The sequence below is a fragment of the Ranitomeya variabilis genome, chromosome 4, assembly GCF_051348905.1.
Source record: "Ranitomeya variabilis isolate aRanVar5 chromosome 4, aRanVar5.hap1, whole genome shotgun sequence".
Classification (NCBI taxonomy): domain Eukaryota; kingdom Metazoa; phylum Chordata; class Amphibia; order Anura; family Dendrobatidae; genus Ranitomeya; species Ranitomeya variabilis.
The window spans coordinates 14,288,024-14,312,126 of record NC_135235.1 but is presented as its reverse complement, the minus strand read 5'-3'; the positions used below and the strand labels follow the sequence as shown (position 1 = coordinate 14,312,126).

The 24,103-nt window shown below is 48.5% G+C and overlaps 1 protein-coding gene across 1 annotated transcript; it reads right to left on the bottom strand.

Moving 5' to 3' along the window:
- Window positions 1-197: 197 nt before the first annotated feature.
- Window positions 198-24,103, bottom strand: ZDHHC6 (zDHHC palmitoyltransferase 6). The gene is made up of 11 exons (XM_077258040.1): window positions 23,939-24,103; window positions 20,251-20,619; window positions 18,778-18,869; window positions 18,539-18,698; window positions 18,232-18,393; window positions 16,515-16,568; window positions 15,999-16,166; window positions 3,789-3,830; window positions 3,289-3,434; window positions 3,155-3,201; window positions 198-2,826 (listed from the first exon to the last, which is right to left on the bottom strand). The coding sequence occupies exons 2-11, from the start codon at window positions 20,515-20,517 to the stop codon at window positions 2,726-2,728; spliced, it is 1,239 nt and encodes a 412-aa protein (XP_077114155.1). The 5' UTR covers window positions 20,518-20,619; window positions 23,939-24,103; the 3' UTR covers window positions 198-2,725.

Genomic DNA, 24,103 nt, shown 5'->3' with positions numbered 1-24,103 from the left:
CGGGGCGGTATGGTGGGGGCAGAACTTCTCCATATACTGTGACGGTACGCATCGTTAACCCCGTGAGTTCCCCTGCGGCTACTTTATAAAAGATGCAGATTTACAATGAAGAAATAGGAAGGATGAATAAATGGCTGCTGATCCATGGCCTCCGGGACCAGCGCCACCTCTGGCCACAAGTGACACTACAAGTCAGATCTTTTTCTGGTCTTTTATTAACAAGCGACATACAGAAGGTTTGTAAAAATCACATCTCGGTTTGAACAGTACTAGATTAAAAAAAAAAAAAAATGTCTGGAGCCGGCGTCCATTCTGCCACTACTCCTAGCACGGTGAGAGTTGTAGTTTCGCTGCAGCTGGAGACAACTGCTCTAGAAGATAAAATAACAGGCGTCGTCCAGCACAGGAGACGGAGGAACGGCACGAGACAGCGATTTTTGGCATGAGACAGAAAAGAAACCGTAATGATCAGACGTCCGCTGCGCCATTGTCTCGCTGATACAGCTTCCCCCTCTGAAGCCACCGAGGTCCAAGAGGACCTGGAATAGTGAGTGGTCACAGGGTGAAGGCCATTAACAGCCCCTGAGGCCGACACCCGAGTTACCGGGAGGAAAGAAGGGGAAACGGGAAATTTAAGAGAAAATCCGTCCTAGACTATGAACCTCAATTCCCGAATTCGGAGGAAGCTGCAAAGTGTGGGATCTCAACTGGTGAATCAGCAAAAAGGCAGCCTGCAAGACGGAATCATAGCGGGAGGGATAAAAACAATGAAATATCAACTACGTCGCTCTCTCGCCAATGTTCTGACCAGCACAGCTCCCGGCCGTGCAGCGCTGCGCTCCTCTGCGGTCTATGCCAACGGCTCTAGAGCGAACCGGGGCTCCAAGCACATACCGATGTCATGACGTACACCTGAGACACACACGCTATGATGTCATGACGTGCGCCGTCTCATGACCACATGGAGAGATGCACATACCGATGTCATGACGTGTGCAGTCTCGTGACCACGTGGAGAGATGCACACAATGTCATGACGTGCGCTGTTTCATGACCACGTGAGACACACACACACTATGATGTCATGACGTGCGCCGTCTCATGACCATGTGGAGAGCCGGAGCTTTAACAAGTGATCGGAGAGCTGGCAGGGAGCAGTGGTTCCAATTACAGGTAAGGGGTGTACATTTTACGTTTTTTTAACCCATTCCCAGCCCATCTGGTTACTCTGCTTCAGGGCCGGGAACCCTCAGAGCAGAATAAATGGGATTTAATAGCGGGGGCTCAATTGATTCACATCATATAAACTCAAGGCAATTCGTATTTCCTGGCTGAACTTGTGGCGTTCAGCAGCAGGTTAGCGCCACTTTGAAAAAAAAAGGTGGACATCCCCTCTAAAGTGGGTTCATATCTTGGGCTAACCATGCACTTAAGTATATTAAAAGAAAAAACAAACAGCAAAGCATGAACCCGACCTTGGAGGGGAAGAGAACAGAGGTTTGGCGACATCGATGATTTCATGTTGCGGTGCGTTTACCTGCAGTCCCATGTAACACGGGTGCCGCTGCAAATATCACATCATCTGCTTCTAGAAGTAGTTCTGTGAAATAACGGATTCAGCTCTGCAATAGCTGTGACGTGACTGACTGCTGGCTAACATACCCTTCCCCCAAAAGAAGACCCCACACCCGCCCCCTCGTCATGATTTCCCATATCATAGTGCAATATAATGATGGATTTTACCAGCGGCAGTGAAGACGCCCCCAACCCCAGCCCAACCCCACCGCACCCCACCCCGGTTACAGGAGATGCAAAAGGAAAAACAGATTGTAGGCAGCATGTAAGGATCGCCGGGGACCGGTCGCAGACAACCCTTTAAAGAATACTGGAATGTGCGCACGATCGGAGACATCGCTGTCTGGTCACAGGACTCCCCGCTAATGTGGGGGCATGAAAAACAAGTCAATCTAAAAACACTTGAGGATGAGGTCAGATATATCAATATGGCCACCAATGAATCCCGCGTGGTCACGGCCCTGATAACACTGGCGGTGCCGCGGACATCGCCTGCCGGCAGCGGCTTTCTGCTACATTGCTGGTTTAGGAAAATGTCCAACTGTATCTTAATAAATTTTTAGTTAACATTCAGTGAATGGAAATATTGATCGTAAAAACACGTGGTGTCGGACTGACTCCTGCGCATGGTTCTGCCATATGAGACCCATGTAAGGGTGACCACCCGAAGGGTAAGACAAGCCATACTGGAACAAGCCAGTGTGTACAATGTTTCCATTCGATGACAGCAAGCAGAGATGGTAACATTGAATTTAAAAAAAAGACAATAGTCTATTGGAAAGTTGCAAAACTTCTCATCAGACGATGATTAACCTCCATAACCTTCTTATTGGTGAATGACCAGTGTGTCCCGTCCTGCCAGGAACAAGGACGACGACTCCCGTGCACGTCATAGGGAGCAATGCAGACTCTTACAGGGGTGCAGGGTCGGCCAGGTCGCTACCATGAGAAAATATGCAAAAATAAGAAACCAGCTGGAGGTATAAACTCCAAGACGACACTATGTGGGTGCAGCCTGAAGACACAGTATGGTCGTGGAAGAGGTAGGTTACATTTATGGATGGGTCAGTAACTGCAGCTAGTGATGTTTCGGTAGTTCCCCCTTTAAAACCTGTGATAACTAGTAATGCCAGGCGGTCTTGTTTTTTTGCTATCTTGTCTTCTTCTCGTCATCTGACTGGTCGGAGCCTGTGTCAGATACGTATTTCACTACACATCTTCTGGGGAACCAGCCCCTGACTCGGATTCCATCTGCAGTAGGAGGAAAAAAAATAATCAAATCATCTCCTCCAGTCACATCCAGAGCTGTAAGCGACACTGTCAGCTTAGCCGATCCAGTTACATTTCTATTTCCTAAACTACTATACATTGACAAACACTAAATCTCCCCTACATACAGCGCGGGGCTCACACTAAGGGAACTGGAGAAGGGTCAGACAGCAGGACATGATAGGATTATGCAGCCTTAGCATGCAGCTCTAGCTGTGACTAGAGTACAAGGCATGGCGAGGGGGGAAATAAAACCACTGCACTGCATGTGGCTCTGGATTACATGTGCTAACCACAATCCATCACTTACCTGGAGGCAGATCGCCCTCAATAATCTTGTCTCCGTACATCCAGTGCCTGCGGGAGACAGAGCAGACGTTCACTACACTGCCCCTGGTTGTGCCCCCCGTTGTGCAGATTGTGGCGGGCAGCAGAGGTACTTACTTCAGGCCTCGCGTCGCCAATACCAGGTCTCCTCTCTGCAGCATCATCCGCGGCTCCTCGGTGCACGGCGTGGTAAAGAAGGTGCGGACGCCTTTGGTGAGGGGACAGCAGGCACCGCTGTAGTCCTGCACCGCCCTGTACCTCACCTACGGGGAGAAACAAAGGTTAGAGCGCCTACTGCTGAATCTGGGGGGGTATCTGTGGCAGAGGAGCACAGACGTCACCCCGGGGCGTGTGCGCCATTACCACTTTCATAGATCACTTGCATTGCTATGAGGAGCCGCCTGGACCGGCCGCAGTCTGCGTTACCTCTTACGCTTCCATCTCCGGGTGGACTTACGGCTATGGAGAGCAAAATCAGCAACGCAAAGGGATGCAGAAAATAGAAACAATGCAACGATAGTAACTGTCACTACACACCCCAACATTCAGTGCAGCCCCCCACCACACTCTGCACAGACCCTCAGATCACCCCCTGGGCACCACAGGCCAATACTCACACTGCGCACGCGCTTGTCGGCCTTCTGCTTCAGTTGCTCCACCTGCAGAAGGAGGAATAATAATAAATAATGATGCAGATCCTGGATGTACAGCAGTGATCATAGTACCAGCCGTCCACTAAGACTGACCAGATGAATCCCTGTTTTTGGTATAAATTAAATCACCACGTTACACAATTTACCAGTTGGTGCAGTAGATAAGAGCACCATCAGACCCTGCATTCATGATCTGCAGGTTTCTGAGTCTGTGTATTAGAATAATTAATTGAAAGGGGAAAGTGTTCACAATAATAGCAGTGAGGAGATCAATTAGTGCGGTCAATCATTCTGTGATGCTAATCTCTTACCAAGAAACATTCCCCTTAAAAAACAAACAAACAAAAAAAAAACAACATGTATTGAAGAGGATACAATTTGCCACAGAACACATCAACTGGTCTAAAGAGAAATGGAGAAACATTTTGTGGACTGATGAAAGTAAAAGTGTTCTTCTTGGGTGCAAGGGCCGCAGACAGTTCATCAGACGACTCCCAAACTCTGCATTCAGGCCACAGTTACACTCTGCACACAGTGAAGCATGGTGGAAGCATCATGAGACGGGCATTGTTCTCTTACTATGGTGCCGGCCTATTTACCGCACACCAGGGATCATGGACAAGTCTGCAGATATTATAATGCTAGAAGCGGTCATGTTGCCTTACTTTATAGGATATGACCTTGAAATGGGGGTTTCACCAAGACAACGACACTAAACACCAGGAAACGAGCAAAATCTTGGTTCCAGTCCAACAAAATTGAGGTTATGGAGCGGCCGGCCCAATCCCCGGCCCTTAATCCCATAGACACTTGTGAGGGGACATCAAAAATGCCGTTTCTGAGGCAAAATCAACAAATGCCAAAAAATAGCGAGATGTAGTCCGAGCGTCCTGGGCTGGAATAACAGGTGACCGGGGCAGAGTTAGTGACTCCATGCAACATAGAGGTGAAGCCGTTCTAGAAAACTGCGGGTAACAACTATCAGGTCAGTGATTCACAGGAAGGAAAAGTCCACAAAAAATACATATTGTAAGAGAAATGCAGACACTGCTATTTATTAGAATGTTCATTTTTTGTTATTTTCTATAAAAGTACTGTCAAGGTGAAAATATATTTTCTTATACACTTTTTGTACTTTTATATCTTATACTGTGAAACAATAAGTTTTTCCTTGCTAATGCAAATTTAATTGTATTAAAGATGGCTGCCAGTGTTCATTCTTCACTTCAGTTTAGAATCTGAAAGGTTAAAGTTTCATTTCTTCTGAAATCGAAACTTGGAAATAGAAAGAAGAGGAGGAATCCACCAGGAGACGTCCGACGAATCAGAAGGACTGAGCACTAGACGTATACTGCTTAAACCCCGCCTATTGCATTCCTTTTTAGTACCGTGTATTTGGAAAATAAAGTTCAGTTGCTATGACCGTGGCTGACACACATATAGTCACATGAGCATGCACTGAGATTGAACCAGCTACCTGTCTGACTCATTCTTACCCGGTACCACATGCTTATAGTTTAATTTGGAATGACTGGTGAATGAGGGTATATTGTCGTTACGACCCCGACAGTACCACATATACTCGAGTATAAGCCGACCGGAGTATAAGCCGAGGCACCTAATTTTACCACAAAAAAATGGGAAAACTTACTGACGAGTACAAGCCTCGTATACATTGTCCCCTCATCCCCATCCTGGTACGCACGGCCTCCTCATCCCCATCCTGGTACGCACGGCCTCCTCATCCCCATCCTGGTACGCACGGCCCCCTCATCCCCATCCTGGTACGCACGGCCCCCTCATCCCCATCCTGGTACGCACGGCCCCCTCATCCCCATCCTGGTACGCACTTGCCTCCTCATCCCCATCCTGGTACGCACTTGCCTCCTCATCCCCATCCTGGTACGCACTTGCCTCCTCATCCCCATCCTGGTACGCACTTGCCTCCTCATCCCCATCCTGGTACGCACGGCCTCCTCATCCCCATCCTGGTACGCACGGCCTCCTCATCCCCATCCTGGTACGCACGGCCTCCTCATCCCCATCCTGGTACGCACGGCCTCCTCATCCCCATCCTGGTACGCACTGCCCCCTCATCCCCATCCTGGTACGCACGGCCTCCTCATCCCCATCCTGGTACGCACTTGCCTCCTCATCCCCATCCTGGTACGCACGGCCTCCTCATCCCCATCCTGGTACGCACGGCCTCCTCATCCCCATCCTGGTACGCACGGCCTCTTCATCCCCATCCTGGTACGCACGGCCTCTTCATCCCCATCCTGGTACGCACGGCCTCTTCATCCCCATCCTGGTACGCACGGCCTCCTCATCCCCATCCTGGTACGCACGGCCTCCTCATCCCCATCCTGGTACGCACGGCCTCCTCATCCCCATCCTGGTACGCACGGCCCCCTCATCCCCCCCATCCTTGTACGCACGGCACCCTCATCCCCCCATCCTGGTATGTATGGCCCCTCATCCCCATCCTGGTATGTATGGCCCCTCATCCCCATCCTGGTATGTATGGCCCCTCATCCCCATCCTGGTATGTATGGCCCCTCATCCCCATCCTGGTATGTATGGCCCCTCATCCCCATCCTGGTATGTATGGCCCCTCATCCCCATCCTGGTATGTATGGCCCCTCATCCCCATCCTGGTATGTATGGCCCCTCATCCCCATCCTGGTACGCACGGCCCCCTCATCCCCCCATCCTTGTACGCACGGCACCCTCATCCCCCCATCCTGGTATGTATGGCCCCTCATCCCCATCCTGGTATGTATGGCCCCTCATCCCCATCCTGGTATGTATGGCTCCTCATCCCCCATCCTGGTACGCACAGTCCCTCATCCCCATCCTGGTATGTATGGCCCCGCAGCCTCATCCTGGTATGCATGGCTCCTCATCCTGGTATGCATGGCCCCCTCATTCCCATCCTGGTATACATGGCCCCCTCATTCCCATCCTGGTACGCATGGCCTGGTATGCATGGCCCCCCATCAAAAAACAATAAACAATAACACTTACCTTGCCGGCGCTCCCTCGCAGCGTCTTGTTCCGGTGCCAGCAGCTGCTTTATGCTTGTAAGCAGCACATGGCAGGGACGTCACATGCTGCTCACAAGCAGAGCACATCTCCCGGAATAAATACAGCTCTCCACGCTGAAACTATGTGCGTGGTAGGCAGCGAGTATTCATTGCTATCAAACAGCACAGTGTCAGCCGTCAGACGGTCGTTTGTACTTAAGAGAAATGAATATTCACCTCTCTCACCGCCCATGGGAGTGGAGAGAGAGGTGAATAATTATTTCTCTTAAGTAGCTGTACGTGTGACCGCCCGGCAGCTGCAGGAGCTGACTGCAGCGGCTGACACTGTGCCAGCGCAGTGAATATTCACTTCTCTTTAGCAGCGGGCACAGGCTTTACCGCAGCCACCGACTCCTGTGACCCGCTGCTCCTCCATCTTCTGGACTCCTCACTCGAGTATATGCAGAGGGGGGCATTTCAGCACACAAAAAAAATGTGCTGAAAAACTCAGCTTATACTCGAGTATATACGGTAGTTAAAAATTATCTACATTTCTCCTCATGTTTTGAATTAGAAAACAGTGTGCAATGTTCCCAATGCTGGAAATAAAAAGATTTTGTGATTAACTCATGTCTGTGGACACTACTGTACAGAACCGTGCACTGTCCACTGGGAACAGTCAATTCTAATGTTCTCTGCACCTTTATAGGAGGATGGAGTTTTGCCCAAACTCCCAGCTTTCCTTGAGAGAGAAAGGTAAAATGACAAACTTCAGGCTTCTGCATCCACCACTAAAGTGAGCTCACTGCAGAGAGTTCATAACAGCCACTGAGAGGGAGATCCAGAGCTTGTGGACAACAGATTCAAAAGGATCGGTAATGATCCGAACACAGGGAGCTCCCCCTAGTGGTGGCTGCAGACAGGATCTTATCATGTATCTCTGTATACAGGGAGCTCCCCCTAGTGGTGGCTGCAGGCAGAATCTTATGTATCTCTGTATACAGGGAGCTCCCCCTAGTGGTGGCTGCAGACAGGATCTTATGTATCTCTGTATACAGGGAGCTCCCCCTAGTGGTGACTGCAGACAGGATCTTATCCTGTATCTCTGTATACAGGGAGCTCCCCCTAGTGGCGGCTGCAGGCAGAATCTTATCATGTATCTCTGTATACAGGGAGCTCCCCCTAGTGGTGGCTGCAGGCAGAATCTTATCATGTATCTCTATATACAGGGAGCTCCCCCTAGTGGTGACTGCAGACAGGATCTTATCATGTATCTCTGTATACAGGGAGCTCCCCCTAGTGGTGGCTGCAGACAGGATCTTATCATGTATCTCTGTATACAGGGAGCTCCCCCAGTGGTGGCTGCAGACAGGATCTTATGTATCTCTGTATACAGGGAGCTCCCCCTAGTGGTGGCTGTAGACAGGATCTTATCATGTATCTCTGTATACACGGAGCTCCCCCTAGTGGAGGCTGCAGACAGGATCTTATGTATCTCTGTATACAGGGAGCTCCCCCTAGTGGTGGCTGTAGACAGGATCTTATCATGGATCTCTGTATACAGGGAGCTCCCCCTAGTGGAGGCTGCAGACAGGATCTTATCATGTATCTCTGTATACAGGGAGCTCCTCCTAGTGGTGGCTGTAGACAGGATCTTATCAGGTATCTCTGTATACAGGGAGCTCCCCCTAGTGGAGGCTGCAGACAGGATCTTATGTATCTCTGTATACAGGGAGCTCCCCCTAGTGGTGACTGCAGACAGGATCTTATGTATCTCTGTATACAGGGAGCTCCCCCTAGTGGTGGCTGCAGACAGGATCTTATCATGTATCTCTGTATACAGGGAGCTCCCCATAGTGGTGGCTGCAGACAGGATCTTATCATGTATCTCTGTATACAGGGAGCTCCCCCTAGTGGTGGCTGCAGACAGGATCTTATCATGTATCTCTGTATACAGGGAGCTCCCCCTAGTGGTGGCTGCAGACAGGATCTTATCATGTATCTCTGTATACAGGGAGCTCCCCCTAGTGGTGGCTGCAGATAGGATCTTATCATGTATCTCTGTATACAGGGAGCTCCCCCTAGTGGTGGCTGCAGACAGGATCTTATGTATCTCTGTATACAGGGAGCTCCCCCTAGTGGTGACTGCAGACAGGATCTTATCAGGTATCTGTATACAGGGAGCTCCCCCTAGTGGTGGCTGCAGACAGGATCTTATCATGTATCTCTGTATACAGGGAGCTCCCCCTAGTGGTGGCTGCAGGCAGAATCTTATGTATCTCTGTATACAGGGAGCTCCCCCTAGTGGTGGCTGCAGACAGGATCTTATGTATCTCTGTATACAGGGAGCTCCCCCTAGTGGTGACTGCAGACAGGATCTTATCCTGTATCTCTGTATACAGGGAGCTCCCCCTAGTGGCGGCTGCAGGCAGAATCTTATCATGTATCTCTGTATACAGGGAGCTCCCCCTAGTGGTGGCTGCAGGCAGAATCTTATCATGTATCTCTATATACAGGGAGCTCCCCCTAGTGGTGACTGCAGACAGGATCTTATCATGTATCTCTGTATACAGGGAGCTCCCCCTAGTGGTGGCTGCAGACAGGATCTTATCATGTATCTCTGTATACAGGGAGCTCCCCCAGTGGTGGCTGCAGACAGGATCTTATGTATCTCTGTATACAGGGAGCTCCCCCTAGTGGTGGCTGTAGACAGGATCTTATCATGTATCTCTGTATACACGGAGCTCCCCCTAGTGGAGGCTGCAGACAGGATCTTATGTATCTCTGTATACAGGGAGCTCCCCCTAGTGGTGGCTGTAGACAGGATCTTATCATGTATCTCTGTATACAGGGAGCTCCCCCTAGTGGAGGCTGCAGACAGGATCTTATCATGTATCTCTGTATACAGGGAGCTCCTCCTAGTGGTGGCTGTAGACAGGATCTTATCAGGTATCTCTGTATACAGGGAGCTCCCCCTAGTGGAGGCTGCAGACAGGATCTTATGTATCTCTGTATACAGGGAGCTCCCCCTAGTGGTGACTGCAGACAGGATCTTATGTATCTCTGTATACAGGGAGCTCCCCCTAGTGGTGGCTGCAGACAGGATCTTATCATGTATCTCTGTATACAGGGAGCTCCCCATAGTGGTGGCTGCAGACAGGATCTTATCATGTATCTCTGTATACAGGGAGCTCCCCATAGTGGTGGCTGTAGACAGGATCTTATCAGGTATCTCTGTATACAGGGAGCTCCCCCTAGTGGAGGCTGCAGACAGGATCTTATGTATCTCTGTATACAGGGAGCTCCCTCTAGTGGTGACTGCAGACAGGATCTTATCATGTATCTCTGTATACAGGGAGCTCCCCCTAGTGGTGGCTGCAGACAGGATCTTATCATGTATCTCTGTATACAGGGAGCTCCCCCTAGTGGTGGCTGCAGACAGGATCTTATCATGTATCTCTGTATACAGGGAGCTCCCCCTAGTGGTGGCTGCAGACAGGATCTTATCATGTATCTCTGTATACAGGGAGCTCCCCCTAGTGGAGGCTGCAGACAGGATCTTATGTATCTCTGTATACAGGGAGCTCCCCCTAGTGGTGGCTGCAGATATAATCTTATCATGTATCTCTGTATACAGGGAGCTCCCCCTAGTGGTGGCTGCACACATCTAGAAATTTGCAAAGGAAAGCATCGGATTAGGAGCTCTGTTTAAAATATTATATAAACACAATATCAGAGATTGGCTTTTAAGTATTGAACTGCAAACATTTTTAACCCCTTCCCGACCCATGACGCCATGTAGGCGTCATGAAAACCCGTGCCAATCCGACCCATGACGCCTATGTGGCGTCATGGAATGATCGCGTCGCTGCAGAGTGGGTGAAAGGGTTAACTACGATTTCACCCGTTCTGCAGAGACAGGGGGAGTGGTACTTCAGCCCAGGGGGGGTGGCTTCACCCCCCCGTGGCTACGATCGCTCTGATTGGCTGTTGAAAGTGAAACTGCCAATCAGAGCGATTTGTAATATTTCACCTAAAAAACTGGTGAAATATTACAATCCAGCCATGGCCGATGCTGCAATATCATCGGCCATGGCTGGAAAACCTGAAGTGACCCCCCCCCACCCCACCGATCGCCCCCCCAGTGCTCCGTTATGGGGTCCGGTCCCCTCCGTCCTGTGCTCCGCTCCCCCGTCCTCCTGCCTGCTCCCCCCTGCTGCTATGTCACCCCCCCGTGCTCCGACGCCCCCCCCGTGCCCCGATCTCCCCCCCTTATACTTACCGAGGCTCCCGGTGCCCGTCCGCCTCCTCCATGGGCGCCGCCATCTTCCAAAATGGCGGGCGCATGCTCAGTGCGCCCGCCGAATCTGCCGGCCGGCAGATTCATTACAAAGTACATTTTGATCGCTGTGGTAGGTTCTATCACAGCGATCAAAATAAAAAAAATAATAAATAAACCCCCCCCTTTATCACCCCCATAGGTAGGGACAATAATAAAATAAAGAAAATATTTTTTTTTCTTTTTCCACTAGGGTTAGGGTTAGAACTAGGGTTAAAACTAGGGTTAGAACTAGGGGTAGGGTTAGGGGTAGGGTTAGGGTTACGGGTAGGGTTAGGGTTATGGCATGTGCACACAGTGCGGATTTGGCCGCGGTTCCGCAGCGGATTGGCCGCGGATCCGCAGCGGATTGGCCGCGGATCCGCAGCGGATTGGCCGCGGATCCGCAGCGGATTGGCCGCGGATCCGCAGCGGATTGGCCGCTGCGAATTCGTAGCAGTTTTCCATCAGGTTTACAGTACCGTGTACACCTATGGAAAACCAAATCCGCTGTGCCCATGGTGCGGAAAATTCCGTGCAGAAACGCTGCATTGTATTTTCCGCAGCATGTCAATTCTTTGTGCGGATTCCGCAGCGTTTTACACCTGTCCCTCAATAGGAATCCGCAGGTGAAATCCGCACAAAAAAACACTGGAAATCTGCTGTAAATCCGCAGGTAAAACGCAGTGCCTTTTACCTGCAGATTTTTCAAAAATCGTGCGGAAAAATCTCACACGAATCCGCAACGTGGGCACATAGCCTTAGGGTTGGAATTAGAGTTAGGGTTGGAATTAGGGCTAGGGTTGGAAATAGGGTTAAGATTAGGCTTGTGGTTAGGGTTACGGATAGGGTTAGGGGTGCGTTGGGGTTACAGTTGTGGTTAGGGTTAGGATTAGGGTTGGAATTAGGGTTACGTGTGTGTTGCGGTTAGGGTTGTGGTTAGGGGTGTGTTGGGGTTAGGGTTGTGATTAGGGTTATGGCTACAGTTGGGATTAGGATTAGGGGTGTGTTGGGGTTAGTGTTGAAGTTAGAATTGAGGGGTTTCCACTGTTTAGGCACATCAGGGGTCTCCAAACGCAACATGGCGCCACCATTGATTCCAGCCAATCTTGCGTTCAAAAAGTCAAATGGTGCTCCCTCCCTTCCAAGCCCCGACGTGCGCCCAAACAGTGGTTACCCCCACATTTGGGGTACCAGCGTACTCAGGACAAACTGGGCAACAACTGTTGGGGTCCAATTTCTCCTGTTACCCTTGCAAAAATAAAAAATTACTTGCTAAAACATAATTTTTGAGGAAAGAACAATTATTTTTTATTTTCACGACTCTGCGTTATAAACTTCTGTGAAGCACTTGGGGTTTGAAAGTGCTCACCACACATCTAGATAAGTTCCTTGGGGGTCTAGTTTCCAAAATGGGGTCACTTGTGGGGTGTTTCTACTGTTTAGGCACATCAGGGGCTCTGCAAATGCAACGTGATGCCCGCAGACCATTCCATCAAAGTCTGCATTTCAAATGTCACTACTTCCCTTCCGAGCCCTGACGTGTGCCCAAACAGTGGTTTACCCCCACATATGGGGTACCAGCACACTCACAACAAACTGGGCAACAAATATTGGGGCCCAATTTCTCCTGTTACCCTTGTGAAAATAAAAAATTGCTTGCTAAAACATCTTTTTTGAGGAAAGAAAAATGATTTTTTATTTTCACGGCTCTGCGTTGTAAACTTCTGTGAAGCACTTGGGGGTTGAAAGTGCTCACCACACATCTAGATAAGTTCCTTGGGGGGTCTAGTTTCCAAAATGGGGTCACTTGTGGGGGGTTTCTACTGTTTAGGCATATCAGGGGCTCTGCAAACGTAACATGACGCCCGCAGAGCATTCCATCAAAGTCTGCATTCCAAAACGTCACTACTTCCCTTCCGAGCCCCGGCATGTGCCCAAACAGTGGTTTACCCCCACATATGGGGTATCAGCGTACTCAGGAGAAACTGGACAACAACTTTTGGGTCCAATTTCTCCTGTTACTCTTGCAAAAATAAAAAATTCTGGGCTAAAAAAATATTTTTGAGGAAAGGAAACACATTTATTATTTTCACGGCTCTGAGTTATAAACTTCTGTGAAGCACTTGGAGGTTCAAAGTGCTCACCACACACCTAGATAAGCTCCCTTGGGGGTCTAGTTTCCAAAATGGAGTCACTTGTGGGGAGTTCCTACTGTTTAGGCACATCAGGGGCTCTGCAAAAGCAACCTGACGCCCGCAGAGCATTCCATCAAAGTCTGCATTTCAAAACGTCACTACTTCCCTTCCGAACCCCGACGTGTGCCAAAACAGTGGTTTACTCCCACATATGGGGTATCAGCGTACTCAGGAGAAACTGTACAACAACTTTTGGGGTCCAATTTCTCCTGTTACTCTTGGGAAAATAAAAAATTGTGGGCTAAAAAATCATTTTTGAGAAAAGAAAAATTATTTTTTATTTTCATGGCTCTGCGTTATAAACTTCTGTGAAGCACTTGGGGGTTCAAAGTGCTCACCACACATCTAGATAAGTTCCTTGGGAGGTCTAGTTTCCAAAATGGGGTCACTTGTGCAGGAGCTCCAATGTTTAGGCACACAGGGGCTCTCCAAACGCGACATGGTGTCCGCTAATGATTGGAGCTAATTTTCCATTCAAAAAGCCAAATGGCACGCCTCCCCTTCCGAGCCTTGCCGTGCACCCAAACAGTGGTTTACCCCCACATATGAGGTATCGGCATACTCAGGAGAAATTGCCCAACAAATTTTAGGATCCATTTTATCCTGTTGCCCATGTGAAAATGAAAGAATTGAGGCTAAAAGAAATTTTGTGTGAAAAAAAAGTACTTTTTCATTTTTGCGGATCAATTTGTGAAGCACCTGGGGGTTTAAAGTGCTCACTATGCTTCTAGATAAGTTCCTTGGGGGGTCTAGTTTCCAAAATGGGGTCAGTTGTGGAGGAGCTCCAATGTTTAGGCACACAGGGGCATTCCAAAAGCGACATGGTGTCCGCTAACGATGGAGATAATTTTCCATTCAAAAAGTCAAATGGCGCTCCTTCCCTTCCGAGCCTTACCATGTGCCCAAACAGTGGTTTACCCCCACATGTGAGGTATCGGTGTACTCAGGAGAAATTGCCCAACAAAATTTAGGATCCATTTTATCCTGTTGCCCATGTGAAAATGAAAAAATTGAGGCTAAAATAATTTTTTTGGGGAAAAAAAGTACTTTTTCATTTTTACGGATCAATTTGTGAAGCACCTGGGGGTTTAAAGTGCTCACTATGCTTCTAGATAAGTTCCTTGGGGGGGTCTAGTTTCCAAAATGGGGTCACTTGTGGGGGAGCTCCAATGTTTAGGCACACGGGGGCTCTCCAAACGCGACATGGTGTCCGCTAAAGATTGGAGCCAATTTTTCATTCAAAAAGTCAAATGGCGCTCCTTCCCTTCCGAGCCCTGCCGTGCGCCCAAACAGTGGTTTACCCCAACATATGAGGTATCAGCGTACTCAGGACAAATTGGACAACAACGTCCGTGGTCCAGTTTCTCCTTTTACCCTTGGGAAAATAAAAAAATTGTTGCTAAAAGATCATTTTTGTGACTAAAAAGTTAAATGTTCATTTTTTACTTCCATGTTGCTTCTGCTGCTGTGAAACACCTGAAGGGTTAATAAACTTCTTGAATGTGGTTTTGAGCACCTTGAGGGGTGCAGTTTTTAGAATGGTGTCACTTTTGGGTATTTTCAGCCATATAGAACCCTCAAAATGACTTCAAATGTGAGGTGGTCCCTAAAAAAAAATGGTTTTGTAAATTTTGTTGTAAAAATGAGAAATCACTGGTCAAATTTTAACCCTTATAACTTCCTAGCAAAAAAAAAATTTGTTTCCAAAATTGTGCTGATGTAAAGTAGACATGTGGGAAACGTTATTTATTAACTATTTTGTATCACATAACTCTCTGGTTTAACAGAATAAAAATTCAAAATGTGAAAATTGCGAAATTTTCAAAATTTTCCGTTTTTTTCACAAATAAACTCAGAAATTATCGACCTAAATTTACCACTAACATGAAGCCCAATATGTCACGAAAAAACAATCTCAGAATCGCTAGGATCCGTTGAAGCGTTCCTGAGTTATTACCTCATAAAGGGACACTGGTCAGAATTGCAAAAAACGGCAAGGTCATTAAGGCCAAAATAGGCTGGGTCATGAAGGGGTTAATAATACCCACCAGCTGTTGAGATAACATAGCAAATATCTATATATATATGGTAGGCATATTCACTAGCATTTTTAGGATATATAGGGGTAGGGTCTTATTGACATAACATGGTTTGGCCACTAAACCTTCAGGATAGGTAACATATGTTGACTGCTGGTAGAGGGGGTTTAACTGATGGAATCAAGTCCATCAGGAGAACAGGGACCCAAAAGTCCCGTGTGACTGGTGCAGGATAGAGCGGCCATCACCATCAGTCTCAGAGGCGAATAGAGTGATGGTTACACAGGAGACCACCCTGAGGATTAAACAGGACACCACTTCAACCACCATTGCTGAAATTGTGCACCAAGGGGTGAGAGGAACACGGATATAACACAACATATAATAAACAACAGACAAGGCTAAAATTATAAATGAAGAAGATAAGTAACAAGAGGCCGACACTGCCACGGTCCAGCGATGAGCGCCGGACAGCCTGGAGGTTATTCTGGGGCTGGATCTCTGGATGTGGCTGCTGATTTTATCTCACTGCCGTGGTCGGATCACGGTGACGGCAGCCAGGTCTGAAGCTGCGGTACGTGGCCGGCACTTACCGTCAGCATGTACCTACGGCATCCTTCCCGCAATCGCCACTCTATTCCATCCCCCTCCGGTGAGCCGGATCCAGTGAACACCTGACGGAAGTTTCGCCACCTGCTGCCCAAGTCGTAGGGGAAAATGAAAGTTTCGCCAGTCTGATAATATTGAATCCGGTCCTTAGCCTGGAAGAAGAGGAGAGGCAATGTAACATCCCTTGTCCATGCTTTACACTGCAGCCCTGATAGGGGGAAGTCATACCGCAGACACAGGGACAGACATATCGGGTTGTCCTGGATGAAATGAACCTTCATGATCGACATTAACCCCTTCATCCTGCCAGGCAACCGCAAAAACTTGCAAACCCGAGAATTATCCAGCCCCACACGGCCCCCAGCATTAATCACTTTCGGTCATTGTTCTCTTTCACCTTCTTCAAACCCCCCCCCCCAAAAAAAAAAGCTTCTAACAATGGCTGCCGCGGTGTGAGAGCCGTTGTGGAGGGGTGGGCAGCGTGCTCATGACGGACGTACCTTCTCTTCGATCCAGGATTCAATGGAGGTTTTATTCCGCAGGATCACTTTCATCTTAAAAAACACACAAGAAATAATGCATCAGAACGGCGGGCGCGGCGAGCAGCGGCATTTCATTTATTTCCTTCTTTATTTGACTGTACAATGAGTGTTTTGATCGGGCGTCAATCACCGGTGTTACACAATGAGCGAGTGCGCTGCCTCCGGTGAGTGTGGGGGGCTTTCTGCGTGATCCTCTCAGTGTGCACCCCGCTCTTTTGTATATCATTCAGCTGAAATCAATTACTCTGTAATAAAAGCATCAATGGCCGTCCACAAAACATCATCGTTATATAATAAGGGCCGTGGTGGCGGCGGGATCCTGCTGGCTCACGGTAAGGAGATCTGATGGGACAGGCCCTGCGCTGCTTCAACAACAGGCGAGGAGCGGAGGAAAGAAAAGGCGCATGTATGAGGAATCAGGTGTACGGGGAGGCGACAGGTCGCAGAATCAACCACAAACAGCCGGGATGTAGAGGGCTGCTCCACCAGTGCGGCCCCAGCCAGATGCACGCTTATTACACACACCGGGGCCCGGTCACCGGGGCCCACAACAGGCGAGGACAGGAGGAAAGAAAAGGCGCATGTATCAGAAATCAGGCTCTGAATGAAAACTACAATGTTACAATTCACTGACAGCAAACAGAGAATGACAAGAGCAAGGAATAGAAAAGTACAGGGGAAAAAAAAACAAAAACACCAAAAAAACAAAACACCAATCTTAAACATTTTATCTATCCCAAATTCGTGCCAAACACTACAACGTGCCAAACACTACAACTCGCCACACAGAACGAGCCCTCACACCGATCCATTGATGGAAAAATACATAAAGTTACAAGTTTCAGAAAATGGAGACACAAAGCAAGTTTTTTGTTCTTGTTTTTTTTTTTTTTTTTAAGAGAGTAAATTCAGAATAAATTAGTAAAACCACAGCTCTGCACAAGTTTGGCACCGCCACAGTCGTCCCGACCTGAAGAATCGTATTGTCCGGTCATTTTTTAATGCAGAATCCGTTAGACAAAAATAATAAAAACAAACAATGGCAGAAATGCATTTTGTTTTTTTTTTCCCACTACTGCACCGCACTTGAGTTTTCTTTCCCCGTTTTTCAGAACATTATGCGGTCGCTCAAAACTACAACCGATCTCGCAAAAAAGCCTTAATACGGCCATGTGGAGGGAAGAATAAGAAAAGTTACAGCTCTTGGAAGAAGGTTCAGGAAAAGAATGAGCGAGCTTTGTTGTGCCGCCGGCATAACCTTGTGCACGCCCGATGCCGCTTTGGAGGCGCTGCCGGGTGAGGGGGGATTACTAACAGTATGCAGATCACCATCACCAGAGGGGCAGGTGAAGAAGAAGGAGCAAAATAGGCCGCCTCCTGCACCACCAAGCCTGGCTGCTGTGTGCGCATGTTCGGCCTCCACCCAAGGCAGCAGTGGTGGTCGGTCCCTTTGGCAATGAGCAGTAAACAATGAAAACACTGAATAGCAGATAGCAGGAGAATGGAGGCCGATAGATGAAGCAAATGTACTGCACACTGGCTCATTGTAACACCTGCCTACCCCCCTACAGCACAATATGGGAATAACTACCGTATTTAATGACGGTCGATGATGTTAAAGGGATTTAGTGGAACATTACATAATATGACATATCGACCACGACCTGCAACACACCTGAATACAGAAGAGCATCCCCACCGCGATGGTCGTCCCGAGGGCCAGTCCTAAGGCAAACAGGGTAACAGCAAAGGCAGAAATACCAAAGGGGACGATGGGAGCCGGCTCCCGACGCATCACACTCATGTCGATCTTCACGGAATTCCACCCGAAGGAGACCTGAAAGGAAAAGGAAACAAAAAGGTTTAAAATGGCGCCATAAAGACATCAAACTTCCCCTATTATAAGCTCATTTAACTCTTTGGTTGCTGCCCAGAAACAGATGCCACAGAAACCTGTGTATGATCCATATTAATGGCCTCACCCTGTTGTACAGCTGCGTGTACATGGTCATGATGAAAATGTAAGACGCATGGATGCAGCCGAGCGGCGCCAGCAGCAGGAACAGCGTGAAGGACGAGTGGTTGCGGTGGCCGCAGCAGTTGTTGATCCAGGGGCAGTGGTGATCCATCTTCATCACACATCTGCACACAAGAAATCATTGACATGTACCACGCGCAGGTCACGTGCCCCCACGGCCCGCCGCCTCCCTCCTGACCATACCTGTTGCACTTGCGGCAGTGGTGGGAGCGCGGCACTTTGTACCCCTCGCACACCTTGCAATACTGAAGAAAATCACAGTCCTGAGCGTTCTCCTGTAGACACAGACAAAAAAAAACAACGCGTCAACTGTTAGATGGTTAGTAAAAGAGTGTTAATGGCACAAGCCTGCACCCAAGCAGTGACCGATCTCTATTATTACAGCAGCACGGCGCCACACCCTGTGGAGTGGCTGACCAAGGTACTGCAGACCTGCGCCTACTTAAAGGATTGTGCCCTGCATTACGCGGAGCTGCAATTATCAGCTACACGCACTTTTTATATCCGGACGCTGCCACCGACCTAATATTATTGGACTTATCCCACGGCTAGCTCCTAGGAGTGAATGTACCCTTTAACGTCTTCCCACTATAGACAATTTTTATTTTTCTTCCAACATCGACATAGGTCATCTTGATCTTTGTCAGACTAGTTGTAGTTTGCAAGGACATCATTCACTTTACTTTAGAATGTACTAAAAAAAAAAAATGGATTAAACAAACCCCCCCAAAAAACATATTCCGAGTGTGGGAAAGAAAAACAAAAAAAAAAGAAAAAACACAAAACCTGCTATTTAGCCATTGTTTGTGGGGTTGTGTTTTTTTTGGTTTTTTTTACACGGCTCATTGTGTGGTAAGAAAAGTCTGGAAACACGATTCTCCAAGTCAGTACGATTATGAAGACATTAAACTGGGCCTCATAGGAGGAGTAAGGCGGCCGCCATGATGGCCTACGGCAGACCACCGGCAGCCATGACCACTCATGAGCGATCGCCATGTGGGGAGAAAATGCCGACATACTTGGGCAACCAGACCACTTAATGTGATTGACAGTGGCATTTAGATGGTTAAACAGCAGTGATCAGAGATGGCTCCGGTCAATGCTGTTACAGGCAGGTGCCGGCTGTATGACCGTGCCGAGGACACGATATACAATGTACCAATAAATCTATTTGGGAAATGGTTAAATGGTTATTCCCATCCGCTGGGATCTGCACCGATAAAGAGAGTTCAGCCTAGAAAAGTTGCATCTATAATATGAACTGTACTCCAGGAAGACTCAAATAATGAAACCTCAGGAACGATGGGATCCAGCACGTTGTCACCTATCCTGTGGACGGATGACATCTTAAGATGGGAATAACCCTTTAATACATGATCGGCTCATCTGATCTCCACAGGTACGTTTCCATCTTTAGAGAATCTGACGCAAAGGAATGGATCACATATGGGAGACATCTGCAGAGAAAAGTCCGAGGCTTCGCTCCGCAGCTGGAAAAGACGCAGCACAAACAGGGAAACATCGGTGCAAACTGAACAAAGAACTGGAAATGACGTGAAGAAATGGCCAGACAGAGGATTTATCAGCGAGCGAGGAACTTCTGAGCAGACGATACAAAGCATACAAAACAAACGGTCACACATCAATCTTTCTTACCGGTTTCCATCCCAGGGGAACAAAGCCGGGGCCGATGAACATGGCATTGAAGTAATTGTAAAGAATCATAACAGTCCAGTTTATAAGTGTGAGGAAATTGAGGCTGGACCCCGGCAAATCGAGGGGCCAGTACCACAGGATGGAGTCCAGGACGGCTACGATGGAGCAGATGATAATGACCCCTAGAGCGATGAGGGGGCCCCAGTGACACAGTCTCCGCAGCTCCCTCAGGTTCTCAAAACTGATGAAGCAGTCCAGCATGGCCATAATGCCTGAGGTGCAGACTCCTACTCAGAGAAATGTCGGCCGCGTCCTACCGTCCTCAGATCATCAGACTGCGCTTCCATCACTACAGGAGCGAGCGCCCACCTGCCGGAGAACAACCAGAGGATTAGATAAGACCATCGTAAAGGAACTCACAGGGCTTGTCCGACGCCGAGCACTTCACATCAGCAACGATGAGGTCGCATCTACATAAACCTGACAGACTGGTGTACACAGAACCTCATCTACCCTGCCCACCACGGAGGAGAGCGAGCAGAAGCGCAGACCCTATAAAAGGTGCTCACCTCCGATCAGCACCGTAGTCATTACATTTCTGAGCTGTACCGATCCAGAGTTACATCCTGTATTATACTCCAGAGCTGCACTCACTATTCTGCTGGTGCAGTCACTGTGTATATACATTACTGATCCTGAGTTACGTACTGTATTATACTCCAGAGCTGCACTCACTATTCTGCTGGTGCAGTCACTGTGTACATACATTACATTACTGATCCTAAGTTACATCCTGTATTATATACTCCAGAGCTGCACTCACTATTCTGCTGGTGCAGTCACTACATACATTACTGATCCTGAGTTACATCCTGCATTATACTCCAGAGCTGCACTCACTATTCTGCTGGTGCACTCACTACATACATTGCTGATCCTGAGTTACCTCCTGTATTATACTCCAGAGCTGCACTCACTATTCTGCTGGTACAGTCACTGTGTACATACATTACATTACTGATCCCGAGTTGCATCCTGTATTATCCTCCAGAGCCGTGGTATAACACAGGATGTAACTCAGGATCAGTAATGTAATGTATGTACACAGCAGAATAGGGAGTGCAGCTCTGGAGGATAATACAGGATATACAATAACTCAAGGCTCATAACTACTCCAAATTGCAGGTTACCTGTAGCTTCTTCCTGCTCTCACTGACTGACAGGTGTGTGTAATAGAAACAGATAATGGAATAGGTCTCCAAACCACAGTCAGTATGAATCAGCTGACAGGTTCCCTTTACCATTACTTACTTGCAGGCACTACACCATATGGACTCTCCCAATTAGCTAAATATAGGGCCAATCATATGGTCACAGTAAGATAATCCTGTGCTGCATGCTCCTCGGTGCAGTCACCAGATAATTGGAGCAGTGTGAATAATCTGCTCTGTATCTTTTGCAGATTCAGATGATTTTCTTCTGAGCAAAATTAAACAGATTCCTTCCTGCAGTCATAACACATTCCTCTTACCTAAGCTGGATCAGTGGTGTAATGACCTCCAGGATAGAGATCACTCAGCTTTCCTGAACTTCTGAAAGGCATATTCGTTATACAGATATATTCTGCTTTAGTTTTAATTATGAACCGATGAAATAAATTTGGAGCTTTTACTAGGCCCTCAGTGCACAACCTATAGAGGGAGGACTGGAGACAAGGGCCCCTCTTAATCATGTCCTGTTACCCTAATAGCACAGATGCAAAGGGACAATCTTTATAAAATAACTCATTTAAATGAGGGTTTCTTTATCAATTGCATGATGGTTTTGGACATAGTCATTCTATATGAGTAAAGGTAATATCTATTTGCTGCCCCAGAAATTCCCCTTTAAGGCCCTCTTACATACAAGAATGTGACGCCATTTGCTTCTTTGCAAGTGATTGTAACAATTAATGGCCAATATGACAAGAAGAAAAGCTACCACGACAAATGACGGTTTCCTCATTGATCAAAACATTTCGAGTCTGAGTAAGGTTAAGTGGAATCAAAAGTGATTTATATCAAAAACTTTTCTTTATTTGCATCATTTCCTTACATGGAGTGGTGAATGTCGTCACTCCAGTTTCAGTGTAGTAAAACAACCCAAGAATGATCTGTACTGACAGTAAACACTAATTAGACAGCAGCAGAGGCGCGGCCGACAAGCTATGAACACAAGTAGAAATATTCACACCCCAACTCCAGACTATGCTCAGGTCAAAGGAACCAGGGCATGACAGGAGAAAAGAAGGAAAGTGAAGAAACCCCCCCCAACAATTATCATCCCCATAACTTACCACAGTGATATGCCCCGGCTGTGAACCACCACACCACAATTATACAATGTACCCTCGAGAGTACGGTCTGTGAAGCATCATTACAGGATAAAAACATCTGAAACCCTTGAAGGTCACATTCATATGTTGCGGAAAATTTCCACTGCGGATTTGGTCACAAATCTAGACAGAACTCACAGAGTGATCTGCATATCTTACCCCACAAAGCATTGAATATGGTGAAATCCGCAATGAACTTCAGCACAAGAACGAGCATGCTGCAGGCTTGATATCCCCGCCAGGCTTTCATTTCCATGCATTTTTTTTTAGCTTTTTACTTGTATTGCAATGCAACGGAACTTACAGAGCAGAATCGGAGATGTGCGAAATTGGCCACATAGGGTACGACGATCCAGAATAGCAGCGTTTGGATGCAGCTCACCTATACTGCGTCCGAAACGCTGCGTACACGGTACGAGGGATTTATAGAAATCACGTGCCCACCGTGCTTCTACTTGACGCTGCCTAAACTACCCCATGGTGTGGGTATATGAGCCGCAGCTCGTCAATGTCTGTTGTGGAGGACGAGACCCCGCACTGTCAGGGAGGACAGAGGGGGGAGACCCGTCACCACTGGGGAGGACGGGGGGGGGGGAAGAGACCCCGCACGGTCAGGGAGGACAGAGGGGGGAGACCCGGCGCCATTGGGGAGGACGGGGGGGAAGAGACCCCGCACTGTCAGGGAGGACAGAGGGGGGAGACCTGGCGCCGCCGGGGAGGACGGAGGGGGGGGGGGGGGGGGAGAGACCCTGCACTGTCAGGGAGGACAGAGGGGGAGACCCGGCGCCATTGGGGAGGACGGGGGGGGGGATGGAGAGACCACGCACTGTCAAGGAGGACAGAGGGGGGAGACCTGGCGCCGCCGGGGAGGACGGAGGAGGGGGGGGGGTGGAGACCCCGCACCACCGGGGAGGACAGAGGGGGGGGGGGGGGGGGAGAACCGGCGGTGCCGAATCTATAATGTTACTGTGACGATTCCCTATTCTGTGCACTGCACCCATTGCAGTCTCTTCCAGGGGTCACCCGCATATTCGAGGGTCCTGCAGTGAAACCAGCCCAGACATGGATAACACCACCATCATGTATTACAGGGGGCAGCTGCTGCTCAGGACTGCAGGAAAGCTGGGCGCCCGCCAATAACCACAGGATAAAGCAAGCAGTTTTATTGTCTGGGAACTTTGCAGCTGGGAGTGACTGTGACACGGGCTGAGCTTTCACCAGGAAGGTCATTGTGAGGCAATAAAGACAACCCCACCCCATAAGACGATAACCGCCCTCCCCCTGCACCGAGAAGAAGTATAACCCCCACTGTACCTCATTCCACGGAGCGGACGACTACTCCCATCCTCCTCCCCGCTCCTCTGCCCTCCGTATGAGCAAGAAACACACTTCCGGGTTGTGTCTCCTCTAATCTGCCCCGCCAGGAACAGAGACCCGGCAGCTCCGGCCCCGCGGTGACTGGTTCCGCCCACAAGTGTC